We start from the raw sequence: 23,023 nt of genomic DNA on the forward strand, positions 1-23,023 counted from the left end.
CACTCCCAAAGATTTGTAATTCGGATCTGTTTGCCTCTGATTTAATGGTGGAATGGGACCTTTCTTAGATCTCGTCAGGTATTTAGACCAATATTTTGTTAATGGGTGGAGAAAGGCAATGGAATACGGAGCTAAAATGGTCTTCAAAAGAGGACTGTTTAAGTAGACTCCCTTTTTGGAAAGGGTCCCATCACCCCTCAGTCAGCCAAATGCCATTGTCATCTTTGTGATCGTCAAAGTGAGGAGTCATTGTTGATGTAGTTTAAATCAATTGTTTCATCCTTCCCAGTCTTCCCGTTAACTGGAAATCTGCTTCTCTTGCACATCCTCTGATCCAGTGAAGTATGGTAGATGCAGCAGTGGTGAATGTAGGGTTATGTACCTTGCCACTTGCTAAGTCTGTTGCAGACTTATTTAGTTGTTTAGATTGTAAAGAAATTTCCATCATGCTGGATGAAAGCAACTAATGCGAAGGTTGAAAATGTAGGGATGTTGATAGAAGATGATATTATGCTGTTACAGTTAATCCTCTGATCATTATTTTGTAGTTTAATAAAGAGCCATTTAAAAGTAATCAACATTGGGATCTATTATTGCAATGCTGACTGTATCACTCTGATTGGTGTCACTTGCAAGCTGTTTTTATCACAGGGATGATCTGAGCTGATATCTGATGCTCGATCTCGTTACATTTCACTTGAGGTGCTGGTGTCATAAAATATATAAATAAATCTTTAATATTCCTTTGACAATCTAGTCGCAGTAGATTTACTCTGCAGGACTATCTTTAAGGCAGAGATAGATAGATTCTTGATTAGTGCATGTGTCAGGTTATGGGGAGAAGGCAGGAGAATGGGGTGAGGAGGGTGAGATAGATCAGCCATGATTGAATGGCAGAGTAGACATGGGCCAAATGGCCTCATTCTACTCCTGTTTATTTGACTAAGGAGGTAGAACTGCACCCTTGGACAACTCTAAATTTCAAATCTATTGTCGCTTAAGTAAAACTAATGTTCTCATGCCTTTCAGAGAGAATGGTGCACTGTCAGAGGTTTAACAGATTTAAAACTCGAGTGATAATAGATGTCTTCATTACTTCATTATCTGTTCTTGTGAATGTGATACCTGCAAACATAAACAATGATCTGACTGATATTTACCCTCCAGAACAAAATAGATCTAAGAATGTGAATTGCTGTTTGTGGAACTTTTTTGCATGCCAATGAGTTCTTATTTTTTTTCCTGCAATAAAGAGAAGCACAGTGGTACAGTAGTTGATGCTGGTGCAGTAGTTGATGCTGACAGTGGTGCAGTAGTTGATGCTGGTGCAGTAGTTGATGCTGACAGTGGTACAGTAGTTGATGCTGATGCTGACAGTGGTGCAGTAGTTGATGCTGGTGCAGTAGTTGATGCCGGTGCTGACAGTGGTGCAGTAGTTGATGCTGGTGCAGAGGTTGATGCTGGTGCTGACAGTGGTGCAGTAGTTGATGCTGATTTTCCACAGCTTTGGATAATTGAATCCTGGGGCTGTGAGGTACCAGGGTTTGATCCTAACTTTAGGAGCTGCTGATGTGGAGATTGGACCTAGACATAGAACATAGAACAGTACATCACAAGAACAGGCCCTTTGCCCTGCAATGTCTGTGCTTAGCTTGATGCCAATTCCATCCCTAATCTACTTGCACATAACCCATATTCTTCCATTCCCTGCATATCCACATGCCTATCCAAAAGTATTTTAAATGCCACTGAATTTTCTGCTTCAACTACCACCTCTGGCAGCACATTCTATGCACTGACCACACTCTGTGCGAAGAAAAGTTGCCTCACACATCTCCTTCAAACTTTGCCCCTCTCACCTTAAAGCTATGCCCCCAAGTATTTGATTTCCCATCCTGGGCATAAGGTTCTCACCGTTCTCATAATTTTCCTCTCATAATTTTATATACTCTATCAAGACTCCCCACAATCTGTAGCTAATACCCCCTAATCCAGACATCATTCTGATAAACCTCCTCTGCACCCTTTCCAAAGCCTTCACTTCCTTCCCGTAGCAGGGCTGCTACTCTGATTTCCTCATAAATCCCCAAAATTGTTAATTGCCTACTAGAAATTCCCCACTGGCAATTCCAATGACAAAAGAACCAAAAGGTAGTTGATGGCATGTAAGAGAGAAAAGGCTGTGGTGCCACAGATTGGAAGGGGACTGGGACCAATGGATTTTTCCACTCAAAGCCACAATAGAATTATTAGGCTCCTTCTGTGCCAGAATAACAATGACTATAGTTCAAAAGTGTTTTATTGACTATGGGGTGGGTTTGGACCTGTACATCTCAAATGCATGCAAAACTAACACACAACTGTTCACCTTCTTTCCCATTCCAGTCATTTCTTGCCCCTTCTTGATGCTTCTCCATGTGTAGTCAGATGCTACGATCCAAAACAGAAAGTGTATAATAAAAGTAACTGCTGTACTTGTTTATTTTTATGTCTATGTTCTTCTAATACTTGGGCACACTGATTTAAAATTCTTACCACACAGTTTAGTGCTCCACATATAATGAATACATAGAATCTACGTCAATTTGCTTACAGAAACTATTTCATTAATGTTACAGCCAACAAAAGCTCACTCACTTTTGACTTCAACTTAAAACAAATTGGTGAAGGATTTATAAATAACTAGTTGGATATTGTTGGATTTGCAGTTCACAAGAAGTTAAAGTTACTCCAGTACGGAGTCAGAGAATAAAAGGATCTAAAAAGGACATTTGGCCATTGATGGATTTCCCAACAAGAAAACAATATGTTCCAGACTGACAGGAGGGAAGTTTCCGACACAATATGTAATGCTAAAACACCCACATGAAAATAAAACAGAAATGAAACTGATCCTGACTTAGTTACAGAAGATTACAGCTGTATGCTATGAATAAGTCACTGTCTGAATTTTTCTGTTCTAATTAAAAATGAAGACATTATAATATTCAGCTTTAATCACATATTTACAGACACTACGTGTAACTATGAGATTTTATTTTGGTCACTTTGGCAGAGTGCTTTCATGGGACATTTCATTCTTAAAAGAGTCACCATATTTCGATCAGGGGTAAACACAATAAGACGCAATTGTGACATATCGACAATACAGGCAAATGGCCATCTTAACTGAAGAGCCGTTTGATGTTAATTTCTCAGTTTAATGATCTTTCACCTCATGCTTTGCAAGTTTTATCTCAAGGCATTTGCTTTTGCGCTGTATTGTATATAAAGAGTCATTCAATCCCACATAAATTTGTTGCTTTCACCCTAATGATTTTATAAACATAAGTTAGAGATAATTAAAATAGAGTTATTTAATGAAAACAAAATTAAAAAGTATTAGTATAATGCACAAGTAAATTCACCCTCACTCCGAGCAGATAAACGTTTCAACTAAATTCACATAGTATACTGGATGATGTAGTGATGTAAACATGAGATGGAAATTTTGAAACTCTTGATTTATTGCAATGCACTTTGCTATTAACTATGTGCAAATGAATAACTTTTATATTAAATTCAGCATGATTGTGAATGTCATGCTGGGAAGCTTGCTAAAAACCATAAAATATCGATTTGTGGATTGAATTTAAGACCGAACTTGCAGAAAAATTTCCCCTCAGATCACTGGCATTATGTATCTGCACAATGTACTCTGCTCTCAACAATGAATTTCATTGACTTCGATAGAACCACATTTCTGAAATAGAGCAATATACAGGCACTTCTATCTTGCAAGTTTAGTGCTAACAATCCAAAAACACATTTCAAGGCAGATAATTGGTGAGTGCGGTGTGCTTGAATGAATCCTATGACTTTGGACACTTGACTTGTAAAACTATCACTAATGGTGGTCTCACTTCTGGGGAAATTGTAAACTGCATGACAGACGTTAATCACTATGATTACTCAACCAGATTATCATTGTTGTTAAATTACTGCTATAAGATCATAGAACGTCATGGACCTCAGTTGTTTTTTTCATTAATGCATTCCCATCTTCAATGCTTATGACAAGATGTCTTAACACTAATTTTCACATTCAAGCTTCAAGCCAGAGGAGGAAACTTAAACAGGAATGACTATTTAATGCAAAACATTTTAATTTTGCAATGAACTGTCACAGAGGTAATGAAGACAAATGGCAGAAAGATTAAGGGGGCATGAGGGATACACTAAAACAAATAGGTGGCTGGATGGTTTTAATCTTTGGGATTGCTCAACTGGACTGCATCATGATCTTTCCTCAAGATTGTTTGAATCTGTTCATGGCTTCCTATCTGTGTAACCGATAATTGCCCTATTTTTCCTTCCTCCAACTCTTGTATCATTTCAATCCATTTCATTGCAAGTAGCATTATCTTCAGTCATCCAGGACCTATATTCTGGAATTCCTCTCTTTAACTTCAAATCATCTCCACCTCTTCACCTCCTTTTAAGATGCTGTGTAAGATCCAAGCTTCTGAACATTCCTACACATTATGCCCTTTCATTGATAGAGCATGTACATTTATTCTTTGCTGTGCCTCTGTAAAACACTAGGTGATTATTTTCCCCCCATATTAAATGTTGGAAATAAATCAAAGCAAGGTATTCGATTAAGGCTGACATTTTGTAAAACATATAAGTAGGGTGTGGTAAACTACACATATGGCTGTAAGGGCTCAACATGGGCCTTGGCTTGTTCGGGATCAGAGAGAACCATTATATGTGTTCCAATAACAGCAGAGAGTACATACAGTAAATGGGATATGTTTCAGCAATTTACATGCTTCTTTTATTTTTGGGGTATCAGTTGTGCTCACCATATTTTGGCCAATGGATCTATGGTTTGTTCTTGGAGGTCAAAGATTATACACTCAATGCATGGTTCCTTGCATTACTAAGGATTCGAGTAAGTTCTGAAAATATGAAAGTCAGAGTACACTGAATATTGCAGAGCAGCCATCAATGTTTTTCAGCAGAGCTTGAACTAGCCTGGAATGTTCTGCCGCACTATCTGAGAGTCTCACTTTGTCATTACCTGTGGCATTGTTTACAATCTGGGCACGGTTCTTGTCCACAGCAACACCACAGTTTGTGTAAATGAGGCTGTGGGGATTAGAGAACAGCAGGTCAAATATCAAGGTGTTGAAGAACATTCTGTCAGGGCACATTTGATTGACCTTCATTTCATCTGTGCAGACTGCATGACAGGACTTGTATGCATTCAGCAGACCTCAACATCATTCTGGCAAGGACTGATACGTGGCACATTACTTTCACACCCACTGACACAAGTGCCATGAAATAACCAACTAGAGGAACACTAGCCATTTTTCTTGCCATTCAACTGTGTAACTATCATCAAGTCACTATAATTAACTTTAAGGAGATAACCATTGACTAGAAACTGACTGGACTTGACACTTATTTCTATGACAGCAAGTGCACGCACTGCACACAGCATTGTACACATTCTCCCTGAAAGCACACAGATTCTGGAAGTCCTAATTTGCTCTTCTTCAATCTTCTTTCTTGCCACTAAAACTTGGTGGTCTCAGAATGTTGTGTTTCTCAGCTTTACTCTCAATCAAACAAGCACCTTATCTGTAGATAGATACAAAATGCTGGAGCAACTCAACGGATCAGGCAGGATCTCTGGAGAAAAAGAACAGGTGCCATTTCGGCTGGAAGCAGTCTGAAGTCTGAAGAAGGGATCCGACCTGAAACATCACCTGTTCCTTTTCTCCAGAGATGCTGCCTGGCCCGTTGAGTTGCTCCAGTATAAATCAGCATCTGCAGTTCCTTCCTACAAGCACCATATCTGTCATTTTAATTTTATGGTCCTTTTATCAAGTATTTCCTCCTATTCAGGTTGAAGTTCTAGCACATTCTGCGGGAGTGTTGATTGCTGGAAGTGTGGTCCAATGATATACTCTTCATCTGAACTTCTCTCTGCCTCTAAAGGTGGAAACTGATTTTCTGTGAGCTTTCTGAAGCTCTTGCAGTGTCCTGCACAATACCAATGACCAAAGTTACCTTAAACTACGCGCATTTACTCAATCATTGCATTGTTGGGAATGTCATTATGGAATCAATAGTACAGAACAATATTTGTTGCATTGCAAAAATATTGTTTTGTGTAGTGCTTTGATACATTTTAATATGATAAATCATATTATTGCTATTACATAGCATATGCTGAAAGAGATTAAGTACAGAACATCTTAAAAATCTTGTAAGCATAATCATTCTTAAGTTAAATCAAAGATATTAAATTCTTTATAATTTATTGATTGATTAATTGTGGGAAGGGGGGGGAGGTCCATTGGTAATCACCATAGCTTTAACTTAAGCCTCACTTCTGGTTTTCTAGGGTGATGCTGGTATTAAAGGACAGGCAGGGCCATCAGGCGTGAAGGGCAAAAAGGTAAGATAATCATCACAGTCTCCAGAATTGCACTTAACTATCTGAATAATTCGATAATTATTCCTGAAGTATGAATAGTTTTAACAGTTGGGTGTGGGATAATAATAGTGGATAGAGTACAAATATAGTAATTTTATTCAACAAGTCTAATGGCTTCAATAATCACGAGGTTGAGGTTGACCCAACCGATTGGCAGTTACATGTGTCTCTCTATAATATATACTCTGCAGCATTTTTAAATGATGCTTATTTGCAGTGAATGTAATGTTAAAAAAGGTGATGCTGTCTCACCCGCCTCGGGCTTGTAACATTTTATTAATCCCCTTTATTTTACTTCAGATATCAGATAACTTGTTCACGAGGTCCACTTTCTTGACTATGTTCAAACTGTGGCAGATGGACAAAAGTGTTCAACAATATGTCAGCCTTAAATGTGCATGGAGGTTGATCATTGAAATGACCGGGCAATAAAAATGTAGATCAGCTCCAGATCATTCAGTTACCCACTTAGCCCAAAGTTGAATGCCATTGTTAGCAAGCGTGCAGGTGCAGCAGGCAGTGAAGAAAGCGAATGGTATGTTAGCATTCATAGCAAGAGGATTTGAGTATAGGAGCAGGGAGGTTCTGCTGCAGTTGTACAGGGCCTTGGTGAGACCGCACCTGGAGTATTGTGTACAGTTTTGGTCTCCTAATCTGAGGAAAGGCATTCTAGCCTTAGAGGGAGTACAGAGAAGGTTCACCAGATTGATCCCTGGGATGGCAGGACTTTCATATGAAGAAAGACTGGATAGACTGGGCTTGTACTCGCTGGAATTTAGAAGACTGAGGGGGGATCTTATTGAAACATATAAAATTCTTAAGGGGTTGGAGAGGCTAGATGCGGGAAGATTGTTCCCGATGTTGGGGAAGTCCAGAACTAGGGGTCACAGCTTAAGGATAAGGGGGAAGTCTTTTAGGACCGAGATGAGAAAAAAATTCTTCACACGGAGAGTGGTGAGTCTGTGGAATTCTCTGCCACATAAGGTAGTTGAGGCCAGTTCATTGACTATATTTAAGAGGGAGTTAGATGTGGCCCTTGTGGCTAAAGGGATCAGGGGGTATGGAGAGAAGGCAGGTACAGGTTACTGAGCTGGATGATCAGCCATGATCATATTGAATGGCGGTGCAGGCTCGAAGGGCCGAATGGCCTACTCCTGCACCTATTTTCTATGTTTCTAGCCACTCCACACCCCTTCTGCCTTAGTTTTGATCATTGTTTACAAAATCACCCCATTCTTTAATAACAAAACTATGCCCTTCACATTACGCTATCCTTCTATTATTTTATTGTCACACCAAAGTCTGTGTCCGCAGTATATGATTGTTCAATCTGATCAAGAATGCTGATCTCATGTATCTAATATCTTCTTGCGCATGGCGTGCACAGCCTAAAGTTGTAGGTCAAGGGTTGACATCCAAGCTGGGGCAGCATCAGTTGCTGGATGGATGGCTTTGATGCCACCAGGGAAAAGCCTCAGTGAGCAGTCATTCATGATATGTGGGATGGTCTGGTCTGGATATCCACAATCGCAAGCAGGGTTTGTATCTAATATATGTAATATTTATCTTTGTTATGATGTCTGTAACGTTTGAATTGACGTAATCCCATCTTCCTCTAATACCTCTTCTTCATCCCACCAAGCTATAGTAATGACCTCATCTGTTTCAAAGCAGGCAGCATAGGTCCCAAAGTGGCTTTCCCTCCAATAATGATCATCTTGTTCTACAAATTAATCCCTCTGCAGTGATAAAGTCTTTAACCCAATTCTTGGTACACCTTCAGGCATTTAGCCTTGCTATTTCCATCTGCCTTCTCCAAAGGTACACAGAGGGATATAGACCAGCTACAGAGGTGGGTGGAGAAATGGCAGATGGAGTTTAAACTGAGCAAGTTTGAGGTGTTGCTCTTTGGGAGGTCAAATGTAAGAGGAAATATATTTACAATTTGTGGCATGACCCTTAACAGCATTGATGCACAGAGGTATCTTGGAATCCAAGTCTATAACTCCCTGAAAATGGCAGCACAAGTAGATAGAGTGGTAAACAATGTGTGCTTGTTTTCATAGGATAGGGCATTGAGTATAAGATTCAGGAAGTCATGTTGCAGCTTTATGGGACTCTGGCTTGGCAGCATGTGGAGTATGGCATGAGATTCTGGTTGTCCCTGGGCCAAAGTAGATCATCCATGTTCAAAAGGCAGAGAACCCATGATAGGCTGAATGGCCTATATCTGCTCTTATATTTTATGCAGTAATGGCCTGTTTACAGGAAGTATGTGGAGGCTTTGGAAAGGGTGCAAATGAGTTTAACTAGAATGATGCGTGGATTAGGGGGTATTAACTACAGGAAGAGGTTGGACAGACTTGCATTTTTTTTTCTCTGGAACACCATAAGTTGCGAGGAGACCTAATAGACTCTATAAAATTATGAGAAGCATAGATAGCGTAAACAGTCAGATTATTGTCTATTGTCTATTATTTTTCCCAGGATGGAAAAATCAAATACTAGAGGGCATAGCTCTAAGGTGAGAGGGGCAGTGTTTAAAGGAGATGTGCAGGGCAGCATCTTTTCACAGAGGGTGGTGAGTGCCTGGAACATGCTGTCAAAGTTGGTGGGTGAGGCAGATACAATAGTGGTATTTAAGAAGCTTTTGCATATGCATATGGATGTGCGGTGAATGGTGGGATACGGATGATGTAAGGTAGATGAATGAAGGTCTTGGGATCATTTTCGACACAGATAGTGTGCGTCGATGGGGCCTGTTCATGTGCTGTACTGTTCTATGTTCCATATTCAATCATGCATAAAGCCTCATGCACAGCTGGCACACTCAACCTCCCTGATCATGTCTGAACCTTGCCTCTTCTATGGAACAGGATAAATGGAGGAGACTCGTAATCAAATCACTCCCTTGGACTTGTTTTATTGGTGCCATGTGATCTGATTTCAACCATATCTTGAAGAGATCACACAGATTATTATCTCTCAATGAAATCACACCTGCCACAAAATTGATCTGGGCATTCACACTCACAACTTACATTAGCGCACTTCATGTTTTCCTGGTCTCAAGTATGCAGTAGGCAACCACAGCATTTGTGTAACACTTGTTTCTGCCCTTAATTAAATGGCATGGCCTCGGGGGACATAGTGTCTGTATTTCCTGATGAGTGACGCATCATTCAGGCCTCCACATAAAATACATTCTCTGGAAGATGTCAGGGGTTATGGGGAGAAGGTAGGAGAATGGGGTTAGGAGAGAGAGATAGATCAGCCATGATTGAATGGTGGAGTAGACTTGATGGGCCGAATGGCCTAATTCTGTTCCTATCACTTATGACTTTATGACCAGTCCATACATTTAAACAGCGACGTGAAGACCTCACCATGCCATGTCTAGTGAGATAATGAAATGTCTTCAAGCATTGCGCCAGTGTGCAGATCCTCACTCCTGTGGGAAGCAACTGCAGCTATTGTTTACTTAGGCACCTTAAATGGAGAGTCTCTTAGTTCTGCCAAACACAGGAAGGGTCTCAACCCAAAACATCACCTATTCCTTCTCTCCAGAGATGCTGCCTGTCCCGCTGAAATACTCCAGCTTTTTGTGTCTATCTTCAGTTTAATCCAGCATCTGCAGTTACATTTTAAACACAAGATCTTCCTCCTGCCATCTAATCAACCTAAATGTTCCTTTGAGTGCAAATGGGAGCTGTCCCTCTCCCTTCTGTAACTACAGCATTTTCTTATCAATGACAGTCACATTGTAGCAATGCACTGTTTCTATCCAGGGAAGAATATGTCCTTCAGGGTTAGTGCCCTTCTTTATTAAGAAACTGCCAGTGGGTAGGTAAAATTGGCTGGGAATAGCACGTATTGTGGTGTTTAAAACCACCCATATGCTGTTACAAGCTGGATTTTGGCCAGCCATGCGATTTATTTTCCCAGAAGACTGATTACATGTTATTACTAAACACAGGCATGCTTTAGCACACCAAAAATAGGTGCAGACTACTTTCTAGACAAATATATTGCTGCTATTACAAGAGACCTTTCCTTTCTTCCCCCTTATTTCTGTGGTTGATCACTGTCTGTGAGGATGTTGAGCTAGCTGGTCAGAAGCGCCTTAACAAAGTGATGAGCTTCATCGGTTTTCTTCTGCTTGGACTAAATGCCGTGTGGGCTCCTTCCTTGAACAGCATAGATGTCCGGAACCCTTTCCTCTATACATAAGAAAGAAAATATTTTGATCCTTTAAGTTCACCTTTCAATTATCACATGCTCTCCAAAAGAGGCCAAGGAGTTAGTGCAGATAGCAGGGCTGCAGATTTTTGAACATTGTGATCCCTTCACTGGAAGAGGTGATCTGTGTACGTTGCACCTGAACTGGAGGGCAACCACTATCCTGGCAGCAAGTTTGCTAGTGCTACGTGGGTGGTTTTAAACTAGGGGAACGGGATCCAGTGCAGGCCTGAGGCAAGTGAGAGGCTGATAGTCATTATAAAAGCATAGAAAGTAGGTGCAGGAGTAAGCCATTCGGCCCTTCAAGCCAGCACCACCATTCAATATGATCATGGCGGATCATCCAGAATCAGTACCCTGTTCCTGCTTTTTCCCCATATCCCTTGATTCTGTTAGCACTAAGAGCTATATCTAACTGATGGAAGGAGATGAAGGTTATGGAAGGTGATGAAGCCAAGTTCAGTGGATAGGATAGGCAGGAGCGCAGCAGGGAACAAGGAAGGACTGTTGGATTAAATTGCATTTATTTTCATTCGTGAAGTCTGATGGGTAAGGCACATGAACTCAGGGTGTGGATAGATCTATGCGACTGGGATGTTGTAGCCATTACGGAACCCTGGCTAAGAGAAGGACAGGCCTGGCAGCTTAATGTTCCAAGGTCTAGGCGCTACAGGTAAAATAGGGGCGGGGGCTAAAAGAGGAGGGAGTGTTGGTTTATTGCTCTTTATTGTTGCTTTTTTCTTGATTGTCGCACCCATTTATCCACCAGCATCACTGCCTTTTACCTGGGAGAGTCTTGCTTATGTGGTGGTGTGTTCCTTTAACAGCTGCAAAGAATGGTGCTGCCTGATATCATGCTGACATATGCAACCTCTTGGAATGCATCAGTGGGGAAGGGTGCACTGCAACCAGCACTCTGTTTCAGCTTGGTGTTGCACAAAGAATACAAAGATTCTGTTCTATAATCCACAAAATTGAAACTCTCATGCATGTAGAGTTTCACGAATATTGTCAAAGTGACTCCCAATGTTTTGACTCCCGAGAGCCATATGCCATTTTACAAGTAAAAATTGGTGGCTTTGAAATGTACCACCAGAGTTTAAGGGTGGCACGGAGATGCAGTGGTGGAGTTGCTGTTTCCAGCGCCATGGACCTGGGTTAATTCCTGACTACTGATGCTGTCTTTATGGAGTTTGTATGTTCTCCCTGTGACTGTGTGGGTTTCCGCCGAGTGCTCCCATTTCCTCTCACATCCCAAAGTCGTGCAAGTTTGGAAGTTAATTGGCTTCTGCACATTGTCCCCAGTGTAGGGTAGAACTAGTGTAAGGGTTATCGCTGGTCAGCATGGATTCGGTGAGCCAAGGTCCTGTTTCCCTGCTGTATTTCTAAACTAAATTGAACTAAACATGGTGTGAAATAACGTCCGAGCCATTATCCTATGCACAGGAATTTAATAAATAACAATAGATTTAAAGGACTGTGATTTACGTGGCGATGAATAGAATCTGAAGAGACTATCTTGGATAACATTATTCCAAACGAATTTGGAATTTGTACCAACCGATCACTCAAAACAGTAGCAACACCAGAACAATGCTTTCTGTTGGCTCAACATTACTTAATTTTGCTTTTTTTTTCCTTTCAGTACTTGTTAGTGCTTTCTTTATACCAGTTTAAGTTGAAATAATGCTGACAAAAACCATTTTACCATCGGACGCTATTTGAGGAAGAAGTGGGTGTATGAGGGGGATGAATGGTTTGAAATATTACGGGAAGAAAATGTCATTTCTCAGCAGAGAACAAATGGCTGATTCACTGGCAGGCAACACTGGGAAAGTTAGGAATAAAGGAAGTTTGTATTTTACAACAAATCAACGTTAAGTTATACCGGTGAGGTCAGTTGTATCAAATGATTGCACACGAAAGCTGTTGAATTGTTTTAGCTGAAGACACTTCAAGAAAGTTTAATTTAGTTGTGACTGCAAATATAACTGCAAGCATTGCTTTGGCAGGACTATATGGTTGTATGACTGGTAACTGAAAGATTGTAACTCCCAATTTACTTAAATGCTGGAGATAGACACAAAATAATGGAGTAACTCAGCGGGACACAGCATCTCTGGATAGAAGGAATGGGTGACATTTTGGGTCTGGACCCTTCTTCAGACTGAATGTGGCCTTGTTATAAGGTATTAGCTGTAAGTAGAGGTTGGACAGACTGCAGTATTATACATGGTAGCAAGTTTGGAACCATTGTCTTGAAGGCAAATGGTAAGACCATCTCATGATTGTAATAAATTTAGCTCTCAAGTGGGAAAACCTATATTTGGGAAACACTATACACTAGTCACAAGAGTTTTGGCACATATCTAAATAAACAAATATATAGGGTGCGGGGGACCTCCTTGGTTGCTTGTGCTAATTGTTTAAAGGGCTACTGGTCCCTGATTGAAGGCAAATACATATGATAACTGCATTCGGAGGTTGATACTCCCACTGACATGATCTGTATATTTTTCCCCAAAATATGATTTGGGTGTAACTTAAAACACAAAGAAAACCAAGAAAGCAGTGAAGTGTCAAATCTCCTTCTTATCAGGCCTCATCCCCTTAAGGAACACCTGTGGAATTTTAAAGTGATATTCTGTTTGTCTTTCTGATTAAATGGGGTCAAGTTAAGTTCACTTGAGATTCCATTCGAAATATGAATATATGGAAACATTTCTCTCATAAAGAAAAGTATTGGCATGATTTATCCAAGGGAGTGAATGATATGTTCTGCACTGCATCAGCAAGATTAAAGGGACTAATTGATAGGAGGTTTTGAGTTCACTTTAATTTTAGACGTTAGAGATATAGTGCAGAAACAGGCGCTTTGGCCCACCGAGTCCGTGCCAACCAACGATCACCCTGTACACTAACACTATCCTACATACGAGGGACAATTTTACCAAAGCCATTTAACCTACAAACCTGGACGTCTTTGGATTGTGGCAGGAAACCGGAGCATCCGGAGAATTCCCACGTGGTCATAGGGAGAATGTATAGGCTCCTTACAGACAGCACCCATAGTCAGGATTGAACCCGGGTCTCTGGCACTGTAAGGCAGCAGCTCTACTGCATCACTGCTGTGCTGCCCTAGAAGGAAGATTTGCAGTTGGCAAAGCACAAAGGATTTACCGCACTGTTTATTCTTTATAAGATATATCTACAACTAATTGAACCAAAACGGAATTGCTCTAAAGTCATTAAACAGTCAATTGAGAGAGAGAAAGAGTAATAAACAAAGTTTCATGTTATCTATTTCCACCAAAATTTAAACATCAGTTCCAAAAACAAGAGAATTATTCCACCTCCTTCACACATGTCAAAACATATATATAAATCTTCCAAATAAGTAATTAAATTAAATGGTTCTTGACAACGGGTTTATGCCACATGAAAGCCTGAATAATTGCCCTCAATAAATCACTGTAAAACATTATTTGCCATTATATTGGCTGTAATATTTCTAGGAGGCACACCATTAACCTATCATTAAAACCTCGTATCGCATTCTGGGTTTCTGCACTTGTTCACAGATAGCTGCAACACACTACACCTAAAGGATTGAATTTGGTCAAATGTTCAAGGATTTATTGGGTTGTAGATTACTGTGCAAAAATGGACCCACAGTTGTCTTTACCTGTGTTAATATACAGGGCATCAATTGCCACTCATTTGTGAAATAGTAAGCTGGAGCTCTAATATCTAAATACAAGCTGCATAACTTAGCATATCCTCACTTGCCTCAGTATTGTCCATTTAAACAAACCTGCTTATGAGAATTTTTATAACATCGTCTAAGTTGTTCATAAAGATATTGAAACATGTGACCCTGAGATCAGAACCCACTGGCTGACTCTCCCCTAATGTGTTGTGGTTCACTCTTCCATTTTATTCATGCTGCATATTGTATTAAAGAGGTGACTTCTTTCCTTTCAGATTGACAAACTTTCATCACAACCCATCTCTCATTTTGATCATCTTTTCCAAAAATTCACTAATTTGATCGGACATGACCTATTCTGTACAAATCTAAGATAGACATAAAGCATTGGAGTAACTCAGCGGGTCAGGCAGCAACTCTGGAGAAAAAGGATGGGTAACATTTTGGGTTGGGACCCTTCTTCAGACTGAAAGCAAGAGGTGGGGGGAGGGGAGGGGGGTTGAAGAGCTGGAGGCGAGACAAGTCCAGGTCCTTGATTAGTACAGGTGTCAAAGGTTCTGGGGAGAAGGCAGGAGAATGGGGTTAGGAGGGAGAGATGGTTGAATGGCGTAGACATGATGGGCTGAATGGCCTAATTCTACTTCTATCACTTATGACCTTATGAGGACCATCACGACCAGCCACAAATGAGTTCTCCAGGACATTTCCTGGTAGGTCCACCTTTGGCTAGGGAAGGTGTGATCTCAAGAGAAACAATGCGGGGAACTATGGAATTGGGAAAATGACTAGGGAGGAGCAAAGGGGTAAGGAGGGGGGGGGTGTGGGAGAGGGGACTACAAGATGATATAAGCTACCCAAGCAAAATATGAGGTGCTGTTCCTCCAAATCACAGTTCTCCACATTGTGTCTCAATTGCTTGGGATATTTTGCTGTTTGTACTTGGCCTGCTTCCCTTCCCATCACAGAGATGTTCATTAGATTCCTGTCATTAAATCTCACAATGTCAGAATCATAGTGCCATACAGCAAGGAAATAGGCCCTTCGCCCCAACTAGTCCCACTTGCCTGCATTTGGCCGATATCTTTCTAAATCTTTCTTATTCATACACATGTCGAAATGTATTTTAAATATTGTTATAGTCCCTGTCTAAACTACCGCCTCTGGTGCCTTGTTTCATATACCCACCCCTGTCTGTGTGAAAAAGTCGCCCCTATGTCGCTCAAAGTCGCTCATAGAAAGAGTTCCTATGAAATCTTTCTCCTCTCATGATAAACCTGTGTCCTTTGGTTTTTGATTCCTTTACTCTAGGTAAAAGAGTCTGCGCATTCACCATGTCTTTCCCCTCATGATCTATACCTCGATAATATCACCCCTCGGCCTCCTGCACTCCAAGAAATAAATCCCATCCTGCCCCACCTCCCCCTTTAGCTCATGCCCTCAGGTTCTGCCAACATCCTCATAAAGGTCAACAAGAGGAAGTGTTGCATTCATTGCATTATGCATCTTATCAGGAATCCCTGGGATGATTGAATAGCACTGTCACTTCCATTTAATAATCCTGGGTAGCTGTTTCATTTTCTAAATTTCCTTGTGCTCATTTAACCTAAATGAATTTAAAGTTCAACATTCAGGGTGCAGTTTTCCCCAAATTCATTGTATGGAAAATAGTCAATGGGTTCTCTCTTGGTGCTCCGGTTTTCTCCCACATTCCAAAGACATGCGGGTTTGTGGATTGTGTAGGAAAGAACTGCAGATGCTGGTTTAAACCGAAGATAGACACAAAATGCTGGAGTAACTCAGCAGGACAGGCAGCATCTCTGGAGAGAAGGAATGGGAGATGTTTTGGGATGCAACCCTTCTTCTTCAAAATGGTCTCGACCATGGTTCTATGTCGTTTAAAATTTCACGTGTACCATTTGTTCATAGTATGGGAAATAAAGTCCGAAATTGCTATTTTGAACAGAGTTCATTATATTTTTCTTAATTTAGTTACTAAACTGTTTTATTATTTCCAACAGGGAGACCAAGGTTATCCAGGAGAACAGGGTTTTAGAGGCTCAGCTGGACCTCCTGTAAGTTGATACTTTGGATTTGCTGTTTGTCGCCGTCTCACATTGTACGTGTGAAGATTCATTGGGATTCACAGCAACGATTATCAAGTCTAGATAGTTTATGCTGCACCTAATCTTGGCCACCTCCCATATTGCAGAGATCTGGAATCTATCAGTTGCTAATATACATTTCTATGAATTCTATGGAACATCATAAATGCCATCCAAATCTAGGACTGGTATTTGACAGTGAATTTAGGCACAGTAAATAAAAATGTTTCTCTTACTTTCCCTCTTCTACCATATTCTTCTATCCCAAAATCTTTTCATAGAAATAAATACAAAAAGGATCAGATTCCATATATATGTCAATCAGACTCACTCTATCTCATAAGATAGACACAAAATGCTGAAGTAACTCAACGGGACAGGTAGCATCTCTGGAGAGAAGGAATGGGTGACGTTTTGGTTTGAGATTGAACAAGGGTCTTGACCCATAACGTTATCCATTCCTTCTCTCCAGAGATGTTGCCTGTCCCGCTGAGTTATTCCAGCATTTTGTGTCTATCTTTAGTATAAACCAGCATCTTCAGTCCAGTCCTACACATTCACTATCTCTTCATCAACTCTATTCCTTATCTACTTCATTTCTGTCAAACTACTTAGCAGCATATGAATTATAACAACCTATAATTCAACATTAATAAAACCAAAGCCATTGGCCTTGTGGCCTACTGCATACTCCATTTCCCCTACACTAGTCAAGAGTGTTTTATTGTCATGTGTCCCAGATAGAACAATGAAATTCTTACTTGCTGCAGCACAACAGAATATGTAAACATAATATACTGTAAACAATATGATAAACGGGAGAGAAAACAAAAGTTCAGTGTGTATATATACACATACCCACAAGTACACACACACACTATATATATATATATATATATATGCAATAATAATAATAGTCTATTGAGGTTTAGAGCTTATTTGAGGTTGCAGTGTTTAATAGCCTGATGGCTCTAGGGAAGATCCCGTGATCCAATGTTCTTGGACTATGATGGAGATATGCACACTGAGGGTAACACCTACATTGAACAATCTGCCAGACAATATGGTTAAAGCAGGTAAATAACATTTAAGAGAAATTTAGGCAGGTACATGACTAAGAAAGGTTTAGGTGGATATGGGTCAAATGTGGGGAAATAGGTCTAGCATAGAAGGGCACAGGGACAGCATGGACAAATTGGACTGAAGGGCCAGGCTGTAAAATTCTATGAACTACCGAGCTATTGAGGTAATATTTCATTCTCTACTTTTTGGATGAAGTGAAACTTATTCTCTCTGATTCTATGTGTGTAGATTACTAAGGTAACTGAAACATTATGGAACAACACATGGTGTTTCTAATTCAACATTGGCAACGTGTTGAAGATCATATCCAGTGAGAAACTTGGTGATGAAATGGTCATAAAGTTATTGATAATTCATTGATTGTTACGTTACAAATTCCCTATTCATCGTTAGAAATTGTTTTAGTTGTTTTATTATATGCATTTATTTTTATTATTCATTTTTATTATAAATTACTGTTGTTATTTCTCCTAGGGTACAAGCGGTGATATAGGTCCTAAAGGATCACATGGAGAGAAGGTAAAATAAGTCTTCATTACACATCATTTTCTGAGCAGCAAGACTGTAGAATTTCATAACAATATCTAAAATTTAAAACTAATCTCAATTCCCATCTTTGCCTAATTAAAAAGCAGAAACAAAAAATTGCAGGTGTTTGTAATATGAAATATTAGACACATAAATTGCTCAGGTAGGCAGCAGCTCAGGCAGCACCTGTGGATAGAGAAACAAGTATTACAATTTCAGGTCAATGACTTTTCATCAGAATTGGCAAATGAGAAATCACAACTTTTAAGATGAAAGTTGCAGTAATTTTCATAGCCATCTACTCTTGTTGACTCACAAATTGCTAGACCCACTAAAATGGAATTAAAGCCCAAAGATTTCAAGTCAAGTGTTTCTCCTGAACCAAGACTAATAAGCTAAAATATTCCCAACCTGAAACGTCACCTATCCATGTTCTCCAGAGATGCTGGCTGACCTGTTGAGTTACTCCAGCTCTTTGTATCCTTTTTAGGCTAAAATGACCCTTGTTTTCACCAAAGCATTACATTCTGATTGATCCATCTGGAGCTCAAGGGAAACGTTCTTCCAGTAAAAGCTTCAGGGACAAGTGGAATCTTGCTCATTGTAATGATGCAGTTAATGGCTCTGTGTGAGGAGAAAACTGTGATAGGATTGGACTTTCCTCTTCATGATTTTTAATGGTATTAACAAGTTCAGGAATGGGATGTTGATAGACTCAAGAACAATAACCAGGAACAGGCCAAAACTAAGAAAATAAAGAATATTGGGGATATCTGAGCCATCTCACACATATAATGGCTTGGGAGGTGAGGGACACAGTCATGTCTTTTAAACCTTCTTTTCCATTCACAAGCATTACTGCGCTTATAATAAGTGTGTTTTGGATTGTATCCACAACTCAGCAGATCCGGATACATTTTACTGCCTGAATAGGTCTAAATTAAGAAGAAATGAAAACTTTTCTGTGATTTCAAACCTGACATTCATTTGTTCCCTGGGGTTATAGGCTACTGCATATCAATTATATTTAATGCTGTCTTCCTTGCTTTAGGGTGACCGTGGTTTTGATGGATTTCCTGGAAAAGTTGGTCTTCCTGGAGAAATGGTAAGTGAAAGCTTCCTAAGGTTCCTTGTCAAAGGATTCATCTACTGTATCCCCTTTATGTTACAATGCAAAAATATGATGTTGTGGAATTTGGACTGGTAAACCTCTGTCCTATGTGCAAATACATTCAGAGGTTCCATAGAGTTACAGACGCCTTAGCTATTTCCACAGCATATGACAGAATATGTTTATGCAGGTGTTCTCCTCTTAACATGTTTGCACACATTTGCTGCAACACTATATATTCACACCCAGAACATTACATCATGCTTTTTATTACCAATTGAATAATCCAGAATTGCCAAAGGGGAATTTAAGACATGGATTTAAAGACACGGTGGCTCAGTGGTCGAGTTTCTGCTTTACAGCACCAGAGACCTGGATTCAATCCTGCTACGGGCGCTGTCTGTATGGCATGTGTATGCTCCCCGTGACCGACAGGTTTTTCTCCAGGAGTTCCAGTTTCCTCCCACATTCCAAATACGTACTTGGTTGTAGGTTTATTGGCTTTGGTGAAAACTGTTAAAAAGTTGTCTCTAGTGAGTAGGATAGTACTTGTGTATGGGGATCGCTGGTCAGTGCAGACTCTGTGGGCTGAAGGGCCTGTTTCCGCGCTGTACCTCTAAACTAAACTAAACTGAGACTTTGCCGTGTATGACTAGTTCTATCTGTACTCACAGATGGATGTTTAATTTTCTAATCCTTACTTGGTTCTGATCCAAAAGACTAAACCTATCAGCCAAGAGCATCCTGGGAATTATTGCAAGAAGGTTCTGTGGCTGCTTGGACCAGAACAAGCCCCATCCATTAAATTGTAAAAACATTAGATTGATGACAAAATCATGCCTCCAGTGTGCATCCTGGCAATGTTTTTAATGCCTTTTTCAGTGATTCTGAATGTCCGTGCCATTTAAAAACGGAAAAAATATGAAATAAACAAATGCAATTCACTTGCTTATTTGCAGCTGGTAGAGCTGCTGCCTCACAGAGTCAGAAACCTGGGTTTGATCCTGACCCGAGGCGCTGTCTGTGTGGAGTTTGTATGTTCTCCCTGTCACCTCACGGTTTCCTCCAGGCACTCCGGTTTTCTCCCACATCCCAAAGACATGCAAGTTTGTAGGTTAACGAGCCTCCGAAAATTGCCCCCAAGTGTGTTGGGTATGGTTGAGGACAGGTGATTGATGGTCGGCGTGGATTTAGAGGCATGGAGTCATACAGCACGGAAACAAGCCCTTTAGCCCAATTTACCCATGCCAACAAAGATGCCCGATCTACACTCATCCCACTTGCCTGCATTTGGCTCATATCCCTCTTTTCCTATCCATATATCTGTCCAAATTTATTTTAAATGTTATAGAACCTGCCTCACCAACCTCCTCTGACAACTTGTTCCATACACCCACCACATTCTGTGTGCAAAAGGGTCCTATTAAATCTTTCCTCCCTTACCTTAAACCTATGTCCTCTGGTTCTTGATTCCCCTACTCTGGGTAAAAAGGCTACGCATTTACCCTATCTATTCCCATCACGATCTTATATGCCACTATAAGAATAGCTCTCATCCTCCACCTCTTCAAGGAATATAATCCTTGCCTGCCCAACTTCTTCCGCTAGTGCAACCCCTCAAGTTCCCTGGCAACGTCCTCGTAAAATTTTGCTGCATTCTTTCCTGCTTAACAACATCCTTCCTTTAGCAGGGTGACCAAAACTGAGCACAATACCATACCTTAGGGCACAATACTCTTCAAAGAGCCTGTTTCCTCGCTGTATCTTTTAATCTTTTTTTCTTTAAAAGTACCACATTAGCCTTAAGAAAATAAAAAATAAATCTCCTAAAGCAGATAACATGTCAAGCCACAGAGTTGTAAAGCACATAAGCAGGTCTTTTGGCCCACCATATCAACGCCAACCCTTTTTTGCACAACTATGGTAGTCCTATTTTTCTACAGACTAAGGCCGGATCTGTGAACTTATTCCCCAGAGTTTCTGCTGGCAGATTTTGGAATCACATTTGTGTTCCTGCTATTGGACTCCATGCAGAATCCATGCAGAATCCAGGACTCCATGCAGAATCCAGCAGCAGAGCGCACAGATTGATTGGGCAGCTAGAATCTGTCAGAAAATTCAGGGCCTCTTTGTTCACGTACACAGACACCAAACCTTCAACTGGTTGGAACACACGAGGGTAATTGCTGCCACAATTACCGATCTACCAACATATCCCAGCAACATTTATATTTCTAGGTATACTGAATCTTTCATGTACTTTTAGTTTATTTTAGTTTAGAGATACCGTGCGGAAACAGGCCCTTTGGCCCACCAAGTCCGCGCCGACCGGCGATCCCCATACACTAGCACTATCCTACATATTAGGGACAAGTTACAATTTTACCAAAGCCATTTACCCTACAAATCTGCAGTTATCACAAAATGCTGGAGTAACTCAGCAGGTCAGGCAGCATCTAGGAGAGAAGGAATGGGTGACGTTTCGGATCGAGACCCTTCTTCAGACTGATGTACAACGTACAAATCTGTACGTCTTTGGAGTGTGGAAGGAAACCAGAGCACCCTGGAGAAAACCCACGTGGACATGGGGAGAACATACAAACTTCATACAGACAGCACACCTGGTCAGGAACAAACCCAGCTCTCTGGCACTGTAATGGAGCAAATCTACCACAATGCCGCCCCTCAGAATGTTGCAAAATCACTTCATTAATAATTAAGAAGTTTTGCAATATGATTTTTTAATGTCAGTGAACTACACACAGTGATGACCATAAATGAGCAATGACCAGAAAATTAGGTTTGATTATAGTAGTTGGAAATTTACCTTGTAGAAGAGAGAAGCCCTCGGTTAATATTTTCTCTCAATGATAGCAAACCCAAGACTCCACAGTCTGTGTCAGATTGAATCATGTGCTAACACACCTCAATGGACAATATTCAGTTCAGACATAGGTCAAAGATTAAGATGAGCCTAACACCGCACAATGGACTGAATTGTTCTCAACCCAGTCCATGTATTACATAAGTACTTGCTCAGCCTCATTTTTTTGCCAACTGGACCTTTGAAATAAGTAAGAGTTCAGATGCATTTTTCCTATGCATTTAAAAAGAATAGTTGCATTTAGAAAGCACTTCCAATGACCCTGGGAGACTTTCAACTGCTTAACAAATTTTCAGAGCGTAAGGTGGAGACATTTTGGAATGTTCTAACAGGTTAGAAGATGTGATCAATAATTTGTGCAGTGGACAGCTTTTAAAATCAATAAGGTGATAATGGCCAGACAATTGATTTTAGTGAGGATAAATATTAGCCAGGGTAATATCTCTGCTCCTCAGAAAATTGCCATTGGATATTTAGGTCTATTTAAAGGCTTAGGTTTATTAATTACTACACTGAGAGAACTTGCTCTTGGTACAACTCAGGAGTCTTTACCTAATTGCTTATTCCCAAGTGTTAGGAGTGAATATAGAAGCAGCAACTCTTTGAAGTTACAAGTCTCTTTGCACTTCAGGTTTGAACTGCCTGTGAAGATTAATATTACCCAGGTTAGCAAATTGCACATTCTGTTGCTTTGTTCATAAGATAATATCACCACAGCTGACACTTTGTCGACATTTAGCTCAAAATTAAAATAGGTAATTGTATTCATGTAACTTTAGATTTCCACTTAAAAGGGAAACATTTGCAAAGATTGGGAGGATCCCGGAGAATGAGTTTATTTGGCAGCATTTTCAAAGAAGATAGCCACAAAATG

General features: G+C 40.3%; 1 protein-coding gene across 1 annotated transcript in view; it reads left to right on the forward strand.

The window, feature by feature from the left end:
* col22a1 (collagen, type XXII, alpha 1) overlaps nt 1–23,023 on the forward strand; it is a 188,463-nt gene that overhangs the window by 75,995 nt on the left and 89,445 nt on the right. Inside the window, exons 12-15 of the mRNA XM_078398602.1 lie at nt 6,401–6,454; nt 16,460–16,513; nt 18,101–18,145; nt 19,206–19,259. Coding sequence (XP_078254728.1) covers nt 6,401–6,454; nt 16,460–16,513; nt 18,101–18,145; nt 19,206–19,259 — 207 coding nt within the window. The remainder of the gene's footprint in view (nt 1–6,400; nt 6,455–16,459; nt 16,514–18,100; nt 18,146–19,205; nt 19,260–23,023) is intronic.

Source organism: Rhinoraja longicauda, chromosome 4 (genome assembly GCF_053455715.1).
Source record: "Rhinoraja longicauda isolate Sanriku21f chromosome 4, sRhiLon1.1, whole genome shotgun sequence".
Taxonomy (NCBI): domain Eukaryota; kingdom Metazoa; phylum Chordata; class Chondrichthyes; order Rajiformes; family Arhynchobatidae; genus Rhinoraja; species Rhinoraja longicauda.